The sequence below is a fragment of the Diadema antillarum genome, unplaced genomic scaffold (assembly GCF_040938485.1).
Source record: "Diadema antillarum isolate AM-2024a unplaced genomic scaffold, OU_Dant_1.0 seq00000299_RagTag, whole genome shotgun sequence".
Lineage (NCBI taxonomy): Eukaryota > Metazoa > Echinodermata > Echinoidea > Diadematoida > Diadematidae > Diadema > Diadema antillarum.
This window is the reverse complement of record NW_027271322.1, coordinates 118,259-134,384: the sequence shown is the minus strand read 5'-3', so window position 1 is coordinate 134,384 and position 16,126 is coordinate 118,259. Positions and strand designations below refer to the sequence as shown.

The following is a 16,126-nucleotide window of genomic DNA, read 5'->3' as shown; positions in this document are numbered from 1 at the left end:
TGCTCCTGGTCACATTAGTTAGACCTTTTATTCACAGCAAGAAGAAGCTGCACAATCTTGACCTTTTGTCATTGACGGCTAGATTCTGGCCTCTTTTGCACGAAGGAAATATTCACCCATTTATTATTAACCTGTTGAGGAGGGACCGATTTTGCTACAACACGCATTTCCTGTAGACTCTTGCCCTAGAGTATACTCGGGACTCGTCTTCAGTAGGTTAATGTGTAAATCAATACCACATCGCATTCCAAAATTACTTTCTTAGCTGAAGCAGCAACAACTATATGATATCTTTAATAGCCAAAATTGAGCAAACTTTGAGTTAGAGGCTTGACCTTTCCCTTTTATTTCATGCAACTCCTTTTCTTCCCACAAAGTCATATTACTACTGAACATTTCTGACCCGCGTTTTAGCTAGAAAATGACACTCTGGGGGGCATTTCATGAAGCAGTTTAGTCGGATATTTTTCTGACAAACTGTTACAAGCTACTGAAATCCCTGCATCTGATTGGCTGAGCGCAAATTTGTCCGACAACTTTGTCCGACAACTTTGTCAGACAAAATGCTTCATGAAATGCCCCCCAAACTTCACTAGGGTTTGATTTATCTTTATTTAAACTTGAAGCCATTTTGTCCCAGATGGAGTTTGCACATCTACACTTCAAGTGGTAAAACTGTTAGGCCTACTATCAATTATACTTACGCTAATAACCATAATATAATAATAAAAATAAATGTGCCAAATACATGAAGATCAGGAAGAGATCAAGAAGAGGCACTATGCCCTTGTCTTAGATTTCTAACATCACTTTGCAGTGAATTTATCAATGGCATAATTTGTCAATTTGTGAATCAAATTGTTTGCTAATACTTCATTACTTTCGTCCTATTCATTTCATACTCCATGCAATTCACCCATCCACGGCATAGTTCTTCTGCAAAACTGATCCATTTGTTAACAGCACAATTTCCAGCAGTCCCGCCTGAATCATAGTGTTTGTACTAGTAGTTGACATGTACGTAGTTGTACAACTGTAGGCAGTCATCAAACATAATGAACCTGCCATTATGACCTACGTGCTAACACACACACACTGACACACACACACACACACACACACACACACACACTCATACAATGCATATAAATACTCGTAAACGTATTAGTAACTGGAAATCATACAGAAAGGTATTAAGAACACCTGCATGTAAATATGTGGCACTGTACAACAGCGACTCACAGGTAGGCCATGCTTTTTTTTATCAGCACTAACCAGAAAATCTAGAAAAGACATTGTGTACTAAGCTGCAGCTTGGAAAATACAAAAGTGCCATAGATGATATAAGATATCACAACGTTACTTTTAAATAATTGTACTGGTCATCTTGGCCATAAGTGACTGAATAATGACATTTTGTGAGTCATTAGCATCCAAACTGCCCACAGCCACCCTTGCAGGGATCAAAACCTTGTAAACAACATTGTGGGGTTCTGAGGGCTAAAAAGGTGTATTTCTGGTAAAAAAAGAACACCCAAATAAACAGTATTTTTGCCTGTCTTGCAATAGACACGTGTAGTAATACCGTATGTCCCCCCAAAAAAATTACAACGGTACACTCTGCAATGATAACTTTAAAAATAGTGAATCAATCCAAACACAATTTCAGGGTATGAAACTATGACTCATTGCCCACATCTTACAGAAAAACCCATTCAATTTGCTTCAGTGGTTAAAGAGAAATGAGGATTTTTGTAGAGCATATCAGGAATCCCTTCCCTCCAAGTTCTGTCTATTGTGTTTACACATTAATATGCAGTTCCAAGAGCATCCAAGTGCTAAACTTGGAAGAATCAGACTCATGACATGCTTTACAATCCACATTTCTCTGGGACCGCTTAACCAAATTGAATGTTTGTTGTTGTTTTTTTTTTGCAAAATAGAGCTAAGATGTTATATTTTAAGACCCTGTAGTAGCATTTAGATGGTTTAATCATATTGAGTGTTATCAATGCAAAAATCCGATTGTAATTTTTTTGGGACATACTGTACAATTAGGGAAAAACAGTATTTTCCATAAAACCTGCAGTATATTTGGCAAAAGAAAAAAAAAAAGGGTAAAATACTAGTACACCTGTACTGCAAAAAAAAACAAACACACACATTAAAGTTGGTTGACATAGGCCTATCTGCCAATGCGAGCATGTGTGTATATGTGGGTTGTGGGTGTGTTGAAATTTTTGTGATTTTTGAATTGTTAAATACCAGACCTGTATCACCCTTCTCTGCACTTTAATATCCAATAACAGAGAGAAATGTATGTGTTCTTTCTGTTGGTAGTGGCACACAATCCAAGCCTGGTGCCTAATAGGTTAAGCATTGTTGAGACAATGTTTAAAGGGATGATACAGTTTCAGTTGAGATGGGCTTCAGGTTTCCAATGCTTTTTTATGATGACTTTTTTTTTTAATAATGAGAAACCGGTTATGAAATATGAAATAGCATATAATTCTAAAAGGAATTCAAAGTTTATTTGATGAAAAAACGGTTTTGAAATGGCCGGGACAGCCCAATCAAAGCAATCTCAATTAAAAGATGGGACCCATCTTTTATTAGGATTGCTTTGCTTTATTTGATTTTGGTTATCTCAGCCATTTCAAAACCGATTTTCATCAAATAAAGTTTGAATTCCTCTTAGGACTGCATGCTCTTTAACATAATTTCATAAAGTGGTTTCTAAGTATCTTGCGAAAAGTTGTAAACTGAATCCTAACCTCAACCAATACTATACCATCCCTTTAACTCAGACTTGCGTGCTGAACACTTTGGAAGTGTAAGCTGAAATTTAACAAGGTGCTAAATAAGCACTTGCCCGATTTCCCAGGGCAAGTGAAAAATCAAAGTGGGACAAGTGTTTGGAATTACCTAATTGGGCAAGCAAAAAAAAAATTGAAGCCACCTTTTTTCCACTTATTCTGACCTATAAACCCATGAAGTCAACCATGCAGAAGCCCAAAGATAATGACAGCTTAGTGATGCAACGCACATTTGATCAACTTTCCAACACTTGCATGAAGAAGCCCCAATGCAATGCAACACCATCACCCAATCAAAAATATTATGGTTTTCATTACATTTGTTATATAATCAGAAAGAACTGCACAAAAATATGTCAATTTGAAAGAGAAGCAGGGCCTTAAGATTTCTAAAATATGTTGTCAATTCAAGAATGAAGTGCATATCAAGTGTATACACAAGAAGCTTTGAAAGATTCTGGAATAGAAACAATTATATCATGAACAACAAAGGACTCAAAGGGATTTTACATTTTCTTTTTTTACTCTATATGGAAACAACAATGAATAAAAAAAAAGAGAGAGAGAGAGATGAAAATAAGAAGCTACAGCACAAACTGCAAAGTGGAGCTTCTGTGGCTCTAGACTGTGGTTAAAGACTCAAAGTGATGTGCCTATTGACCTCCTACCTTGCTACGAGGATCATTCATTATCATTCTAACCTCAGTTCACATTCTTTATCATTCTAACCTCAGTTCACATTCTTTATCATTCTACCCTCAATTCACATTCTTTGCAGCAATCCTGTCAGCAGCACTCATTTTCAAAGCACTGTGGATATTTCCTGGAAAAAAAAAATATCCAACATTATGTGCAGCCTGGATTATGGATGGACGAATCTCGTACACAGGCATCACTTGATTCCATTCCAATGTCTCCACAAAAATATTCTGGGACAGAGAAGATGTTTTTCTTCACGATAAGTCAGAGGGAGCCCCCGGCATGTGCAGTACAATCTGCTGGTCAGAGCAGTCGGGTACTCCAATCCCTACCTAATCTAATCAAAAGAATGCTTAGTGCAGTGCTCACCCGTTAATCGGGAACTGCTTTTACAGCGGGAACCCCGCTTAAGTGCAACAAAACTTGATGTAACAAATTTTTCATGTGCTATTTCCACCGCTTAATCGGAACTGTGAACCGCTTTATTGGAACAAATCTGGCTGAAACACTACTATTGTCCTTCATTACCCATGCCGAGGAAAATCGGCAGGGGGTTATGTAAAGGGTTCCGTATGTTTGTTTGTTTGTTTGTTTTTTTTTGTTTGTTTGTTTGTTTGTTTGTTTGTTTGTTTGTTTGTGTACAAGATAACAAGAGAACGGGTAAACGGATTTGCACGAAATGTTCAGGGGCTGTTTGGATAATGGCAGGAAAGAATCGATTAGATTTTGGTGATAATCGGTTGACCCTTGCAAATTCTGAGTGACCTTGAAGTTTTGACCCCATGGTATAGTGACCACTCCGAAAATTTCCCGTTTCTCACTTTGCGATTTTCCGCTTCCATACGAAAACATAAACTCCCAAACGATCCGACTTCGCTGCTCAAATGTTCGTAAGAATTCCGAAATTTACGTTTAGGCCTATTTGAGGGACTATGTCCTTCTAGATTTATGAAAGTTCGTTCTCCGTCGTCACAAACTGGCCCGTATTTTGATGATTTTTCAAATTAACATTGATTGTTTTTTTCGTTGGAGGAGCATTTGCTCGGTCGCAGTCACACTGCACGATATGCGCGCTCAATGTCAATGCGTGTGCAAGGCCGCTGAAAATGCATCGCGCTCTACACTGTCGGTGCAAAATTGCATCGGGGACGTTGCGGCGCTCGTTGGTGACCGAATACTGGTGCAGTGGACATTTGCATTCAACCCTTGCATTGAATAATGCCTGTGGACACTAATCATACTTTCATAGGGGTAATTGCCTAGGGGGTACGTACATTTTGTTTTTCTTTTGCGCTTTTGTGGATACCATCAAAGATCGTACACTCGTACGACTTTTGATATCATCACACTCTTGGCTTGCTATAATCAAAATATCCCGCAAGAAAACGGCGTATTTCTCAATTTTTAGCGCTGTTTCGGCGACCCGTCGCGTAGACAATACTCTTAAAACTGGACTTAATTCGCGCGCGCTTGGAAAAGTTCCGATTCTGCACTTTTGACGGTAGAATTTGGGATTTTCGATGGATTTTTGGAGGAGACTAAAGGACTTTCCTGTTGTGAAATGATGTGATTTGCTTGTGATGTGACTGTAGAACCAAAGATCGTACACTTCAGTGTACGATCTTTGGTAGAACTCACTGGCTGGTGATAAAGCACACTGGCAATTAAGTGACCGAATTCTGGTAGATGACCGAATGCACATTATGTTTACCCCGACTTTGTACGACTTTGTACAAGGCGTGGGTCTGCCGCCTTTGACGGCCCCTCTCTAGTTAATGTCTAAAAAGAATAAGCCAATCCTTAGAAATAATTGCACAGATGTCATTTCTGCACCACAAGGGTTAATTTCTAACTAGTTCCCGATAGATTATGGCATCAGTGTCGGGCAGTAAGACGTAGCACAGAGGTGGTCATCTATCAAGCGTCGTCAGCTTCTACTCATGCACTTACACTCGCTTACCACCCCTTCAGTGTGATACGGAGAATTCCCTTTCCCGCATGTGGCCCATACTCTTCATGTTTGCGCATAGTATGCATGCAGTGTGTGTATGTTCGTGTGTGGCAGCAGAACAAGGGGGGTATGAACGTGAGAAAAATGTGTTTGTACAATCATTACAATCAGTGTCGCCGTAACATGCATGTACTTTAGACAGCGTGTTGGAAGTTGGCATAGCTGCCTCTTTCTCTGCATTGATGGGGTCATAGGCATCGTGACTGATTATGTACTTAGAACTCTAAAAAGCGTTATTTTGTGGATCATATGTATGGAGGTATGTTCACATGATGCATTTTCCAAAATTACGAGACTGCTGTGTCTTTCCTTATTGCAACTTTGCGTCTGCGTGTCATAGCGCATCTGTAATTGTTGCTGTGGTTATCGTTGGGTTTAATAACTGTGCATGGTTTAGTGTAATGCCCACATACTGGGCTTCATGTTGTGTGGTTTGCATGGCCAGTACCAGCCATCGCTTAAGCAGGAGCACCACTTAAACGGGAGAAAAACGTGTCTCCCGACCCCTCCCGATTAAGCGATGAGCACTGTACCACTCATCACTTCCAAGTCAGAGCATTTCACAATTTCCTCTTTTTTTTTGGGAGGGGGGGGGGGAGGGGACACAAAATGAACACTTTCCTTGTTCTTTACATAACAACAACCAAAAAAAAAAAAAAAAAAAGGTGAGGCAGTTAGATGTACACATCAACTCCTGCCATTGTGCGCTTCCTTGAATCTTGGGCATGAAATTTTGAGCAGGGGACAAGAAATACAACTTTTGATGAGTGCTCACACTGACATCACCAAACAGAGGTACACATAATATGCAGCGTGATGATTGATGCAGCAATTTTCCCTGCACCCATCAGGAGCAGTGTCAGTAATTGAGCCAACAATTATTTTCTATAACAGAAAAAAAGAAAAGAAGGAAGAAATAGAGAAATAAATGTCACGAGACTGACAGTTTAATTACAGAGCAATCTTTGGGATCTGTGACAACATCTCGGGGATGTAAGGCACTAACAGCCTCTGCCCCAGGTCAATAAGGTGTGCTCATTTTGACTTTCATTGAGCGATATTGCTCTGCCCGTGCACATAAACACATTTATGGGGAAAAAGCATTCACACATAATGCTCTCTGATATTCATGAGTGACAAGTTGGTCTGTCTTCCTGTTGTATGCCATCCGATATGCAAATCAAAAAAAGGGGAAAAAAAAGGGAGAAATACAGATCTCTATCTCACAGAAAGATATTAAAAAAGTGAAAGCAAAACATTGATGTATATAACACTTTAATATTCTGACCCTGCAGCTTCATAAATGAAACTCCTTGGTATTTCAACAGGCAGAGTATTTTTCACCATTTGATGAGGAAATTACTGTTATCTTTTTACAAACCATATTTCAAGGTGATATTTATAAGGGAATGACAGATGAAGTATAAATGGACACTCTGCATAAAAAAGATCCCTCTCAACCGCCCCCCCCCCCCTTAAAAAGAAAAAACAGAGAAAAATTGAGTTTGGACATGCCCACTAATAAGTCTTGCACACTTGGAAACACACTAACATTGGATACACGTACACTATACCACAAGATCGCCGTTGTGCATGTATCATGCTGGGTGCTCTCAGCACCACTTCTCTGGCCAACAGCAAACAAACCTGCGTTGTCATGGAACCGCATCTATCAGGACAGATGAGATGCCTGCTAAAAGCAGCACTCATGCAAACTACACACTATTACCTCTCATGACATCTACAATGTACAAACAAAATTTCCTTCCACAGTTCCAGTTGTTTGATTCAACATGGTCCATCAGTGGCAGATCCAGGCCGGGGGGCACACGGGGCACGCGCCCCCTCTTTATTTTTTGATTAAACCAAAAGAAATAAAAAGAAAAAATGAGGGGGCACGTGTGCCCCTCCCTTTCATGTTGTAAAGGCGCCCCCGCTTTACAGAATTCCTGGATCTGCTCCAGGGTACCGTTTCATGAAAGTTATCAGCGCTGACAAGTTGTCAGTCTCTGACAATCACCATAGTAACAGTCAGCAACCAGAGCATCCCAGCCAATCAAAACCAAGGATTTTGCTGAAATTGTCAGCGCTGACTAAATTGATGAAAGACCGCCCTGGTCCATCCAACGTACATGTACCTTCCTACACCAACTCTCAATTCAATACTGCTGGAAACATTATTTTTTTCTCAATAATTCTTTTTTTCTTCGTTATCAACTTCGAAAAGTGAAACGCTGGTTGCTGTTTGGCTTTCATTCCCATTCTGATTGCTGGAGGAGAGAGACAGGACAATAGTTTCCTCTCCTCCCTCCTACTGTTCACTGGGTTGATTCGAGGATGAAATGATTGACACGTTTAATGCACAAAAAGTTCTTCACTGACGGCAGCCAGACAAAGGCTCCCAGGTTCTGATGATTCCTAGCTCTTCTGAATGCACACACAGACTTTAATATTTCTCTATGTAATGCCAACTAAATTGCATGGATTTGTAGCAGTTTAAATACTCCCCTCCCCCCCCCCCCCAAAAAAAAAAAAAAAAATCACTAAGATTTTGCAATTACACACTTCTGTTGCACATTCATGCAGAAACTGCAATATTAATATCCAAAATATGACCCAAAAAAAAATCATGACTGATCTAGCACACTGTCTTTTATAATTCCTAGTCTGCGCTTCATCACTAAATCTGCCATGCCTGAGAAAAAAAACATTCATATTGCACTGTCCAATGATTTGTTTGGTCAACTACAGCTTTGATTGAAATTTGATTAACATCACATCTCTTCTCACAAAATGAGTTTCATTCTACTGTATTTTCTGACAATAAAAAAGGTTGAACACGTTAACATCTCATGATGACAGTGATCAGTACATACTGTGTGTCAAAGACGTGCCATTCACATCAAGCACTGAAGACAACCCATTACACCTCAGTAGTATGGAGTTTCCTGCATGATTTGATAAAACTTTCATTCAAATTCATTAACATGCAATCATGTCAGAGTGATTCTCCTCGCTCACCTTTTCACTTGGTTTAAATTCATTACCAAGAACTTTCCATGTAAATGATGATTAATTTCGATATCATAGTAGTGACAGATTCATTCTATTTCACACCTTTACATCTGCACTCCATATTTTCAACATCATATCATTAAAATTTAATATGGACAGATTAAATGCATGATTTACCATTTGCAGCTGAAACAAATATCCATCATTAGTGCTTCAAAATAATTCTTAAATGAGAGTTATGGATAGAAACAACCAATGTAAAAATTTGAACCAATATAATCGATGTTAAGTATAGTTAAATATACAAAACGTGGACAATAGTTATAATAAAAATGTTTCCAAACAAAACCGTCCAGTTATGGTTTATTGAGGAAAAATAGTGATATCTCCTTATGTTTCAGGCTTTATTGTGAAAATTTTATATGGTAGGATGTTTTGTGATACAACTGACCTACAATGTACACATATGCATCAAATGTGATATCCTGAACATTTTTTAAATCACTGCTCCCAAAGGTAAACAGGACATTTCATTCTATTTTGTACCAGTTGAGTTCAGGCCATGATATTAACACAAAACAAGTTTCAATTTTGTTTTGAGAATTCGAGCTCATATCTCCTGCAATAAATTTCATGCAACATTGTTCAAGATACAGTACTTTGTTGTTATTTCTTTTTACCTCTTGATTTCATTTCTGTACTAAGTTTGCTGGGTTATTCTTGTTGTTTTTTTACATCGGCATAATCACTGCTCATTCTTTAATTCTTATTTATCTACAAATAATACCAATTTCAACTATTCTATACTAACTTGAAGATCAAGTCTAAATTTTGTAAACCAGTAATATATACTTCATTACTGCATGATCCGATTGTATACTTTGTAATCATATGTTGGGGTGGGAATGAACAAAAAGGTGTGCATCTCGCTAAATATCTTTCTTCTGTATTTTCATCATAATCTCTTTGTCTGACAATTTCTTGGTGTGCTAGGCATTTGGGCAGGTACAGTGTATGCCCTGGAGCGGTTGAACCACTAGCTGCACTAAACTGGTGTAAATGAAATTCAAGATGTTAATACCAAATATATGATTTTTTGCTCTTTAACTTACAAGCACTTAAATGCAAGAACACTTGTAACCAGAAGCTATCGTAAATTTGAATGGTGTTCACAAGCAGTTTTAATTTTAATCCCTCTTTTTGCACTTTCAATTTATGAAATCACAAGAACATAGGTTAAGATTAGATACCTATTTTTTGGTGTCTGATCTTCGATGTCACTGGACATTTTGATTTGTTCCAAACTGCATGAAACGTTTACTGATTTGGTTGAATCAAGAATGAAGATGGACGGGAAGATCCAATGTACCACAACTGACAGACTGTACATTGTTTTGCTCATTATTACATGGCGTACATGTTAAATCAACCCCTAATTGCATTGGCTATTATGACACACACCCTGGCCTGATTGAAGTCGCTTGTGAGCTAATTCAATATCACCGCCGAGACGGTGCGTGCATGTGTGTGATGTCATATTGGGCGTATTTATGAATCATTCTTTTTCTACCCCCTGACAGTACGGCTGCTGATTTGCCAGTCAGCATTGCATGAAACTGCTCCTCAACATTGGCTGATTTGCACCTAATGGATCTTAAATGATTGAGCGTAATCAATTTTGGTGGTTTACAATGAGACAGAGAGAGAGAGAGCAGGAGTGCAAGTGAGCGAGAGGGGGAGAGAACAACAGTCAATGATATCTATCAAAGGTAGAGTTTTCTCTTTTTTTATGGCTTGCAAACATGATTAGTTGGTGTAACATGTTGAAGTTGCTACCAGGTGTGACATGATCACAGACATACAATGGAGACTTCATTGCCATCACAGCACAGATTATTCACACACGTCATATTGCAGCACCCGTGAGAGAGTTTGCAACCAGGTGCACAGTATGCACAAAACACAACCCCTTTTTAACTTTTTTAATCTCACTGAGTTACTAATTCTACTGAACATTTCTCTTCAATTCTAAACAGTTTTATGTGTCTTTAATAAATCATGAAATCTTATCTTGTTAATGTGGCAAACAGAATGTCTAGATGTCCTCCCACACACTGCAGTGGAACATTCTTTTCACAATGTATTTTCTATTTAAAAGTGAATTATATGTCTCTGAAATCTTCTCTTTGTATGTGTATACTCAATCAATTTGGGTCATAATATTCTATGTATTATGCCCTTTCTATCTCTCTCTCTCTCTCTCTTTGAAACTTACATAGAGAGGAACATCTCTTCTTCTTTTGCAATAACTCTCTCCCTATAGCTATGTCTTCCTACACAGTAAATACACTAGTACTTTCCATTTCTTGGTCTCTCTCTCTCTTTCAATATATCTATTTTGAACTCTCCCTCTCTCTTTTATATTTTTACACAATCATTCCCAATGCTCTGTGACAACTGTATATTACATACTTAAAGGGATCATGTAGTTTTGGTCGAGACCTAACATCGGGATTATAACATTTTTTGGTGAGATAATGAAAAACCTCTTATGAAATATGAAAGAGCATGTAATTTCAAGAATGATTCAACGTTTATTTGATGAAAATTGGTCTTCAAATGGCTGAGATATCCAAAAAAAGCAATCCCAATAAAATTGACAGGCCACGATTTTTATTAGGATCTCTTTGTTTTACCATGTTTTTTGATATCTCAGTCATTTCAAAACTGATTGTCTGATCTGATTCCCCTTAGGAATTGCACACTCTTTAACATTTCATAGAGTGGTTTCTGAATATCCCACAAAACATTACAAGATGAATCCTCACCTCAACCAGTACTGCACAGTCCCTTTAATATCTAATTTCTTTCTTTTTTTACCTCATCTCCTTCCTGAGATCTCATTTGTGTCTATTCCTCACTATTCTTCACTCTACTTTCTGCTTTTCTTCATCTCTGCCCCTGTCACTTGACAATATCTGCATCCCCATTAATCTGTCTAATAGCTGACAAACTGTCATGTTGCCATGGCAACAATCATCACACCAGAGATGATGCAGCCATGCCAGGCTGGATACAAAGGCCATCTTGATATTAATATAAATATGGGCTGGAGCAACTTACTTCCGTTTGGTCACTGCCACGATGATTGTGTGCTTGCTCGACTTTGTGGCTCGCAATGACCTGTGATAAATTGAGGAGAAACCAAACACAAAACACACGTGAGATGCAAACACACCTTGCATATATCATAAGTCATAAAGTTATTAAGACATGTACTTAAAGGGATCGTAAGGTTTTGGTCAAGAACTAATGTCAGGTTTATAACATTTTTTGGTGAGATAATGAGAAACCTCTTATGTAATATGAAAGAACATGTAATTTCAAGAAGGATTAAACGTTTATTTGATGAAAATTGGTCTTGAAATGGCAGAGATATAAAAAAAAGTGATCCTAATAAAATTGACAGGCCATGACTTTTATTAGGATCTCTTCATTTTACCTTGTTTTTAGATATCTCAGTCATTTCAAAACCGATCTTCTTCAAATAAACTTTTGATTCCCCTGGAATTGTATGCTCTTAAAAATAGTGGTTTCTAAATATCTTGCAAAACGTTACGAGCTGAATCCTCACCTCAGCTAGTGCTGTACAGTCCCTTAAATAGCTTGAGATAAAAGAACCATGGAAGAGAATTATGATGATATCACACCCTGGAATTGCTTTCATGAAAATACGATCTCGCACCAACAGTACAGAAATCTTGCATTGTAGGTACTGTATGCATATTGATATATAAACAGCAACTGATACAAAGTCTTTGTAAAGTTTTTTGTTTTGTTTTGGTTGTTGATACAAAAGAATATCTCTTTTGTGTAATGAGTGTGAGAAAAATAAAGATTGCTTGAAAAAAAAATAGTGTCTCCCTTATAAGAGGTCTTTGCCCAACCATCCAGTGAAAAAAAGCATGCACTTGAAATCTTCCAAGGAGGTGTACATCATTTAACTGACATTCCCAATGATCATGTGCCCAGTTATGCTGTGATTACTGTATTGGTAATAGCATCCAGTAGAACAAAGGAGATAGTACATAAATTTGCAACACATAGGTAATCGTCACACTTTTCCAGAAGCCTGGATTCACAAATTTCAATAGGTCCTGACAGATCATACAAAATCAACAAGTGGAAGATAAATGTAGATTAGTACTGCACTGGTGATAGCACAAAGTAATTACGCACTGGACAACAAGTGCTTTCAGTCGCCTCCACTGGCTTACAAAATATTATCATTTGTTACGTACATCTTGTATGTTATGAAACAGGCATTTGATGGGCATCTTCATATCCAATTTAAGATAGTGAAGACAGGAGACCTTTTAATGTGGCAGTTGGGAGACAATAGAGAAGAGTATCCATTATCTCAACTCCAGGCCAAGTAAGCGAACAATCGAATATGATAGAATTGCACACTTCAGTCAAAGGAGGAATTCAATATCTTCTTGGGAATAGGGGTTTCATGTTGCAAAGGAAATCAAATCTTTTGTTAGAATTTTCTGTACACTTTCACAGGAGATCTTTTATGTGTTGCTTGAAAGTTTGATTTTCTGGTTTTTTTATGTTTCACAATTCTATACCAAATGAACATGTTTCTTATAACATCCACAAACTAGTGCAAGGCTGTTCGTAACCAGGCTTGTGGATAATTTGCATAAGGAAATATCAGTTACAGAAATTGAATTTAAAGAAGCATTTTGTTCATCACATACATGTAGCTCACACTGCATGTTTACACATAAACTGGAGGTAATTGTTGATTTGAAGTTAATATCACAGAGAGCTGATAATTGGGAAGAAACTAAATAGTCTTTCATGTCTGACATGGGCTGCATTTATCTAACTTGAGAGAGAATCAGGTTTCAAAATGTGTTTGGAATGGTGTTTGCAAACGTGGTTTGAAACGTGATTCTCAGGGTGCAGCGTTTATCTATCCATCATACAGGTGTTATCACTGTGCAGCTGCTGTGTGCTGTTCGACCCAGGAAGTAAAGGTCAGCTGCATACCACCAAACATGCCTCATCATTCACACGCAAATAATGGGTAGAAAACACAACCAAAAACAGCTCTGCGAATTGACCTTGAGATATAAACGCATTTCAGAACGGCATTGCGTTTATCTATTCGCAGAAAGGCTATCGTGGTCTCAAATGCATTTCAAAATGCCTTTTGAATGGCGTTTCAACACGGCATTTCTAGACACGTTTGAAAACATGGTTGCGTTTATCTGACCCCCGAAAAAATATGTCAAATGCGTTTAGGATCGTGATTATGCCTCAGAAAATGTTTAGATAAACGCACACTTCAGTTTGTTCTCTTTTCTGATAGACCACACCACAGTTTTCATCATACTGAGTTACTTTTTCCTGCAGTGAGTGCTCTCATTGCAAATAATAATAGAAAACGCCATATAACGACGAAGATATAGTACTCAAGTATGCAAACTTTCTGGCGATGTTTCAGGAGGCTTTCGGCACAAATACCTAGTCAGTCCAATGAGACATTGTGATATGTTAGTGTCAAAAGTTTTCTCTAGCAGTGTGAATGAGTTCTTTATGTAAAAATAAACTGCTGAAGGTCCACGGGCTACATGTTCAAGGTATGCAAATGTTTCTATGAAATGCATATTTCCACTAATGGCAAAGATAACAAATATATTGGGGAAAAAAAATAACAAGAAACCCGGGGCCTCGTGCTCACCTGAGTTTCGCAAGTTCATCTGTCATGCATTCTTGTAAACTATTATACCAAAGAACATAGCAAACTTCGGGGCAGTTTTCAGGGCCTCCCAGGGGGCATGGAGTCCATTTGTATTTATTCAATCACAGTGACACTGGCAAAAATACCTGCCAAGTTTGTAGAAAGTGTGGTCATTGAATGTATTTTCAAAAAGAAAATCAATGGGTAAAAACTGGCTCCTAATTCAGTCCTGGCCCTTATGGAGTAACCCCTGGATCTACAATAAATAACCTTGAAAGGATATTCATTATCAAATATATTTATTCAAAATATTTCTGGTTTTACAGAATTATTTGTTGTTGTTGTTTCTTTTTATAGATTCTCCAGTTTAGGGGTTCTGGGGTCCCCTGGTGTGTTCATAGGGGGAGGGGGACATGGTGCCCATTTCTACAAGTATATATTCTCTCACCCTACTGACAATGCCTGCTAGCTTGGGGACAATAACTCACTTGAGCCCTTGGCTCAGGTGAGCTAAAAATGTAATTATTCGTTCAAATGGTGAGATTCTAGCAATTGTGAACCGTACAGGTATCAAGGAAAAGGAGCTTTAGATAGACAGAACCCTGTCCCTCTCACTCTCCTCGCGAGATTCTTATCAGATAGCCATTAGTGGCATCACAAATGCGCATTGTGATATCATCCAAATTGCTCCACCGAGGTGTTCAGCATGTCCCTCAACAGTCACACTCGCTGTCATCTCGGGCAGAAATGTGTGCGGTTGTGCAGCGTGGACAGCCCGACTGTTCCCAACCTGGAGTCATCCACACTTCAGTAGAAATTCACTGCAAAGCACAACTATTGATTCACGAACCTGGCTTAATGCACAAACACATATCAGCTGGTGTGATTTCTGCAAAGGTTCATTATGGAGAGCTAACAGTCAAACTTCTTTCACCATAAAGCAGCAGTGAGCCCATACTGATGAAAGGTCAATAAAAAGCACTCACATGCTTCCTGCATTTTACCAGACACTTCCAATTTCAAAAGTTTCCACCTTATATCAGTTAAGAATAAAAATGGTGTTGATATTTCTACTCTACACGGTCATGATGTTAACTCCCTTTAACTAAGCTCACGCACAGCTCTCCTTATACAACCAAGGCAATATTGATAAGAAAGAAAAATTGCAATATGTTGAATAATGACAAAGTTACACACAAACTGCAGCATAATCATTACCAAGGCATTTGAAAGTTTTTTTTACAATTTGCAATCAATAGGTTACTCTTCCTCATATGGGAGTTGTAGTTGTGTAATGCATCAGTCTTTAGAAACTTGAAACTTCTCAGGTAACCAGCCATGATACAGGATTTTGATGGTGACTGTCATAGACATTTCATGCACAAAGAATGTTACAGCAAACATGTAATGCCAGATTTATAAGATGTCACATATTTTGGGGATGGGGGTTTACTGGTTTGAGAATTTGCCAGGAATCATTTACTGCATTAAAGCTGTATTTTTGCATACAGATATCTCAACAAATGAGGAGGTCACTGACATTTTTGTATTAAGATGCTGTTTTGCGAATTGACAACAAGGCTATTGTAAGTGCAATATCATCCTAGCGCACAGCAGTATTTTCATGTGTTATTCAATTCGTAGTCCAAAAATAATTAGTGAAATTCGTGAAAGTTAAACCCTCGCGAAAATGACAGCTTATACATTCTATGCATTTGGTTTTTCACAATTACTTTCTAGTTCTTTCCAACATAGAGAATATCATCCAAGATTGTTCTATGTCATATCATGATATTATATAACACATTACAACTCTGCATAATAAAAAGC

The 16,126-nt window shown here is 38.1% G+C and overlaps 1 protein-coding gene across 1 annotated transcript in view; it reads right to left on the bottom strand.

The window, feature by feature from the left end:
• LOC139730239 (high affinity cAMP-specific and IBMX-insensitive 3',5'-cyclic phosphodiesterase 8B-like) overlaps positions 1-16,126 on the bottom strand; it is a 101,065-nt gene that overhangs the window by 38,392 nt on the left and 46,547 nt on the right. Inside the window, exon 4 of the mRNA XM_071641125.1 lies at positions 11,665-11,724. Coding sequence (XP_071497226.1) covers positions 11,665-11,724 — 60 coding nt within the window. The remainder of the gene's footprint in view (positions 1-11,664; positions 11,725-16,126) is intronic.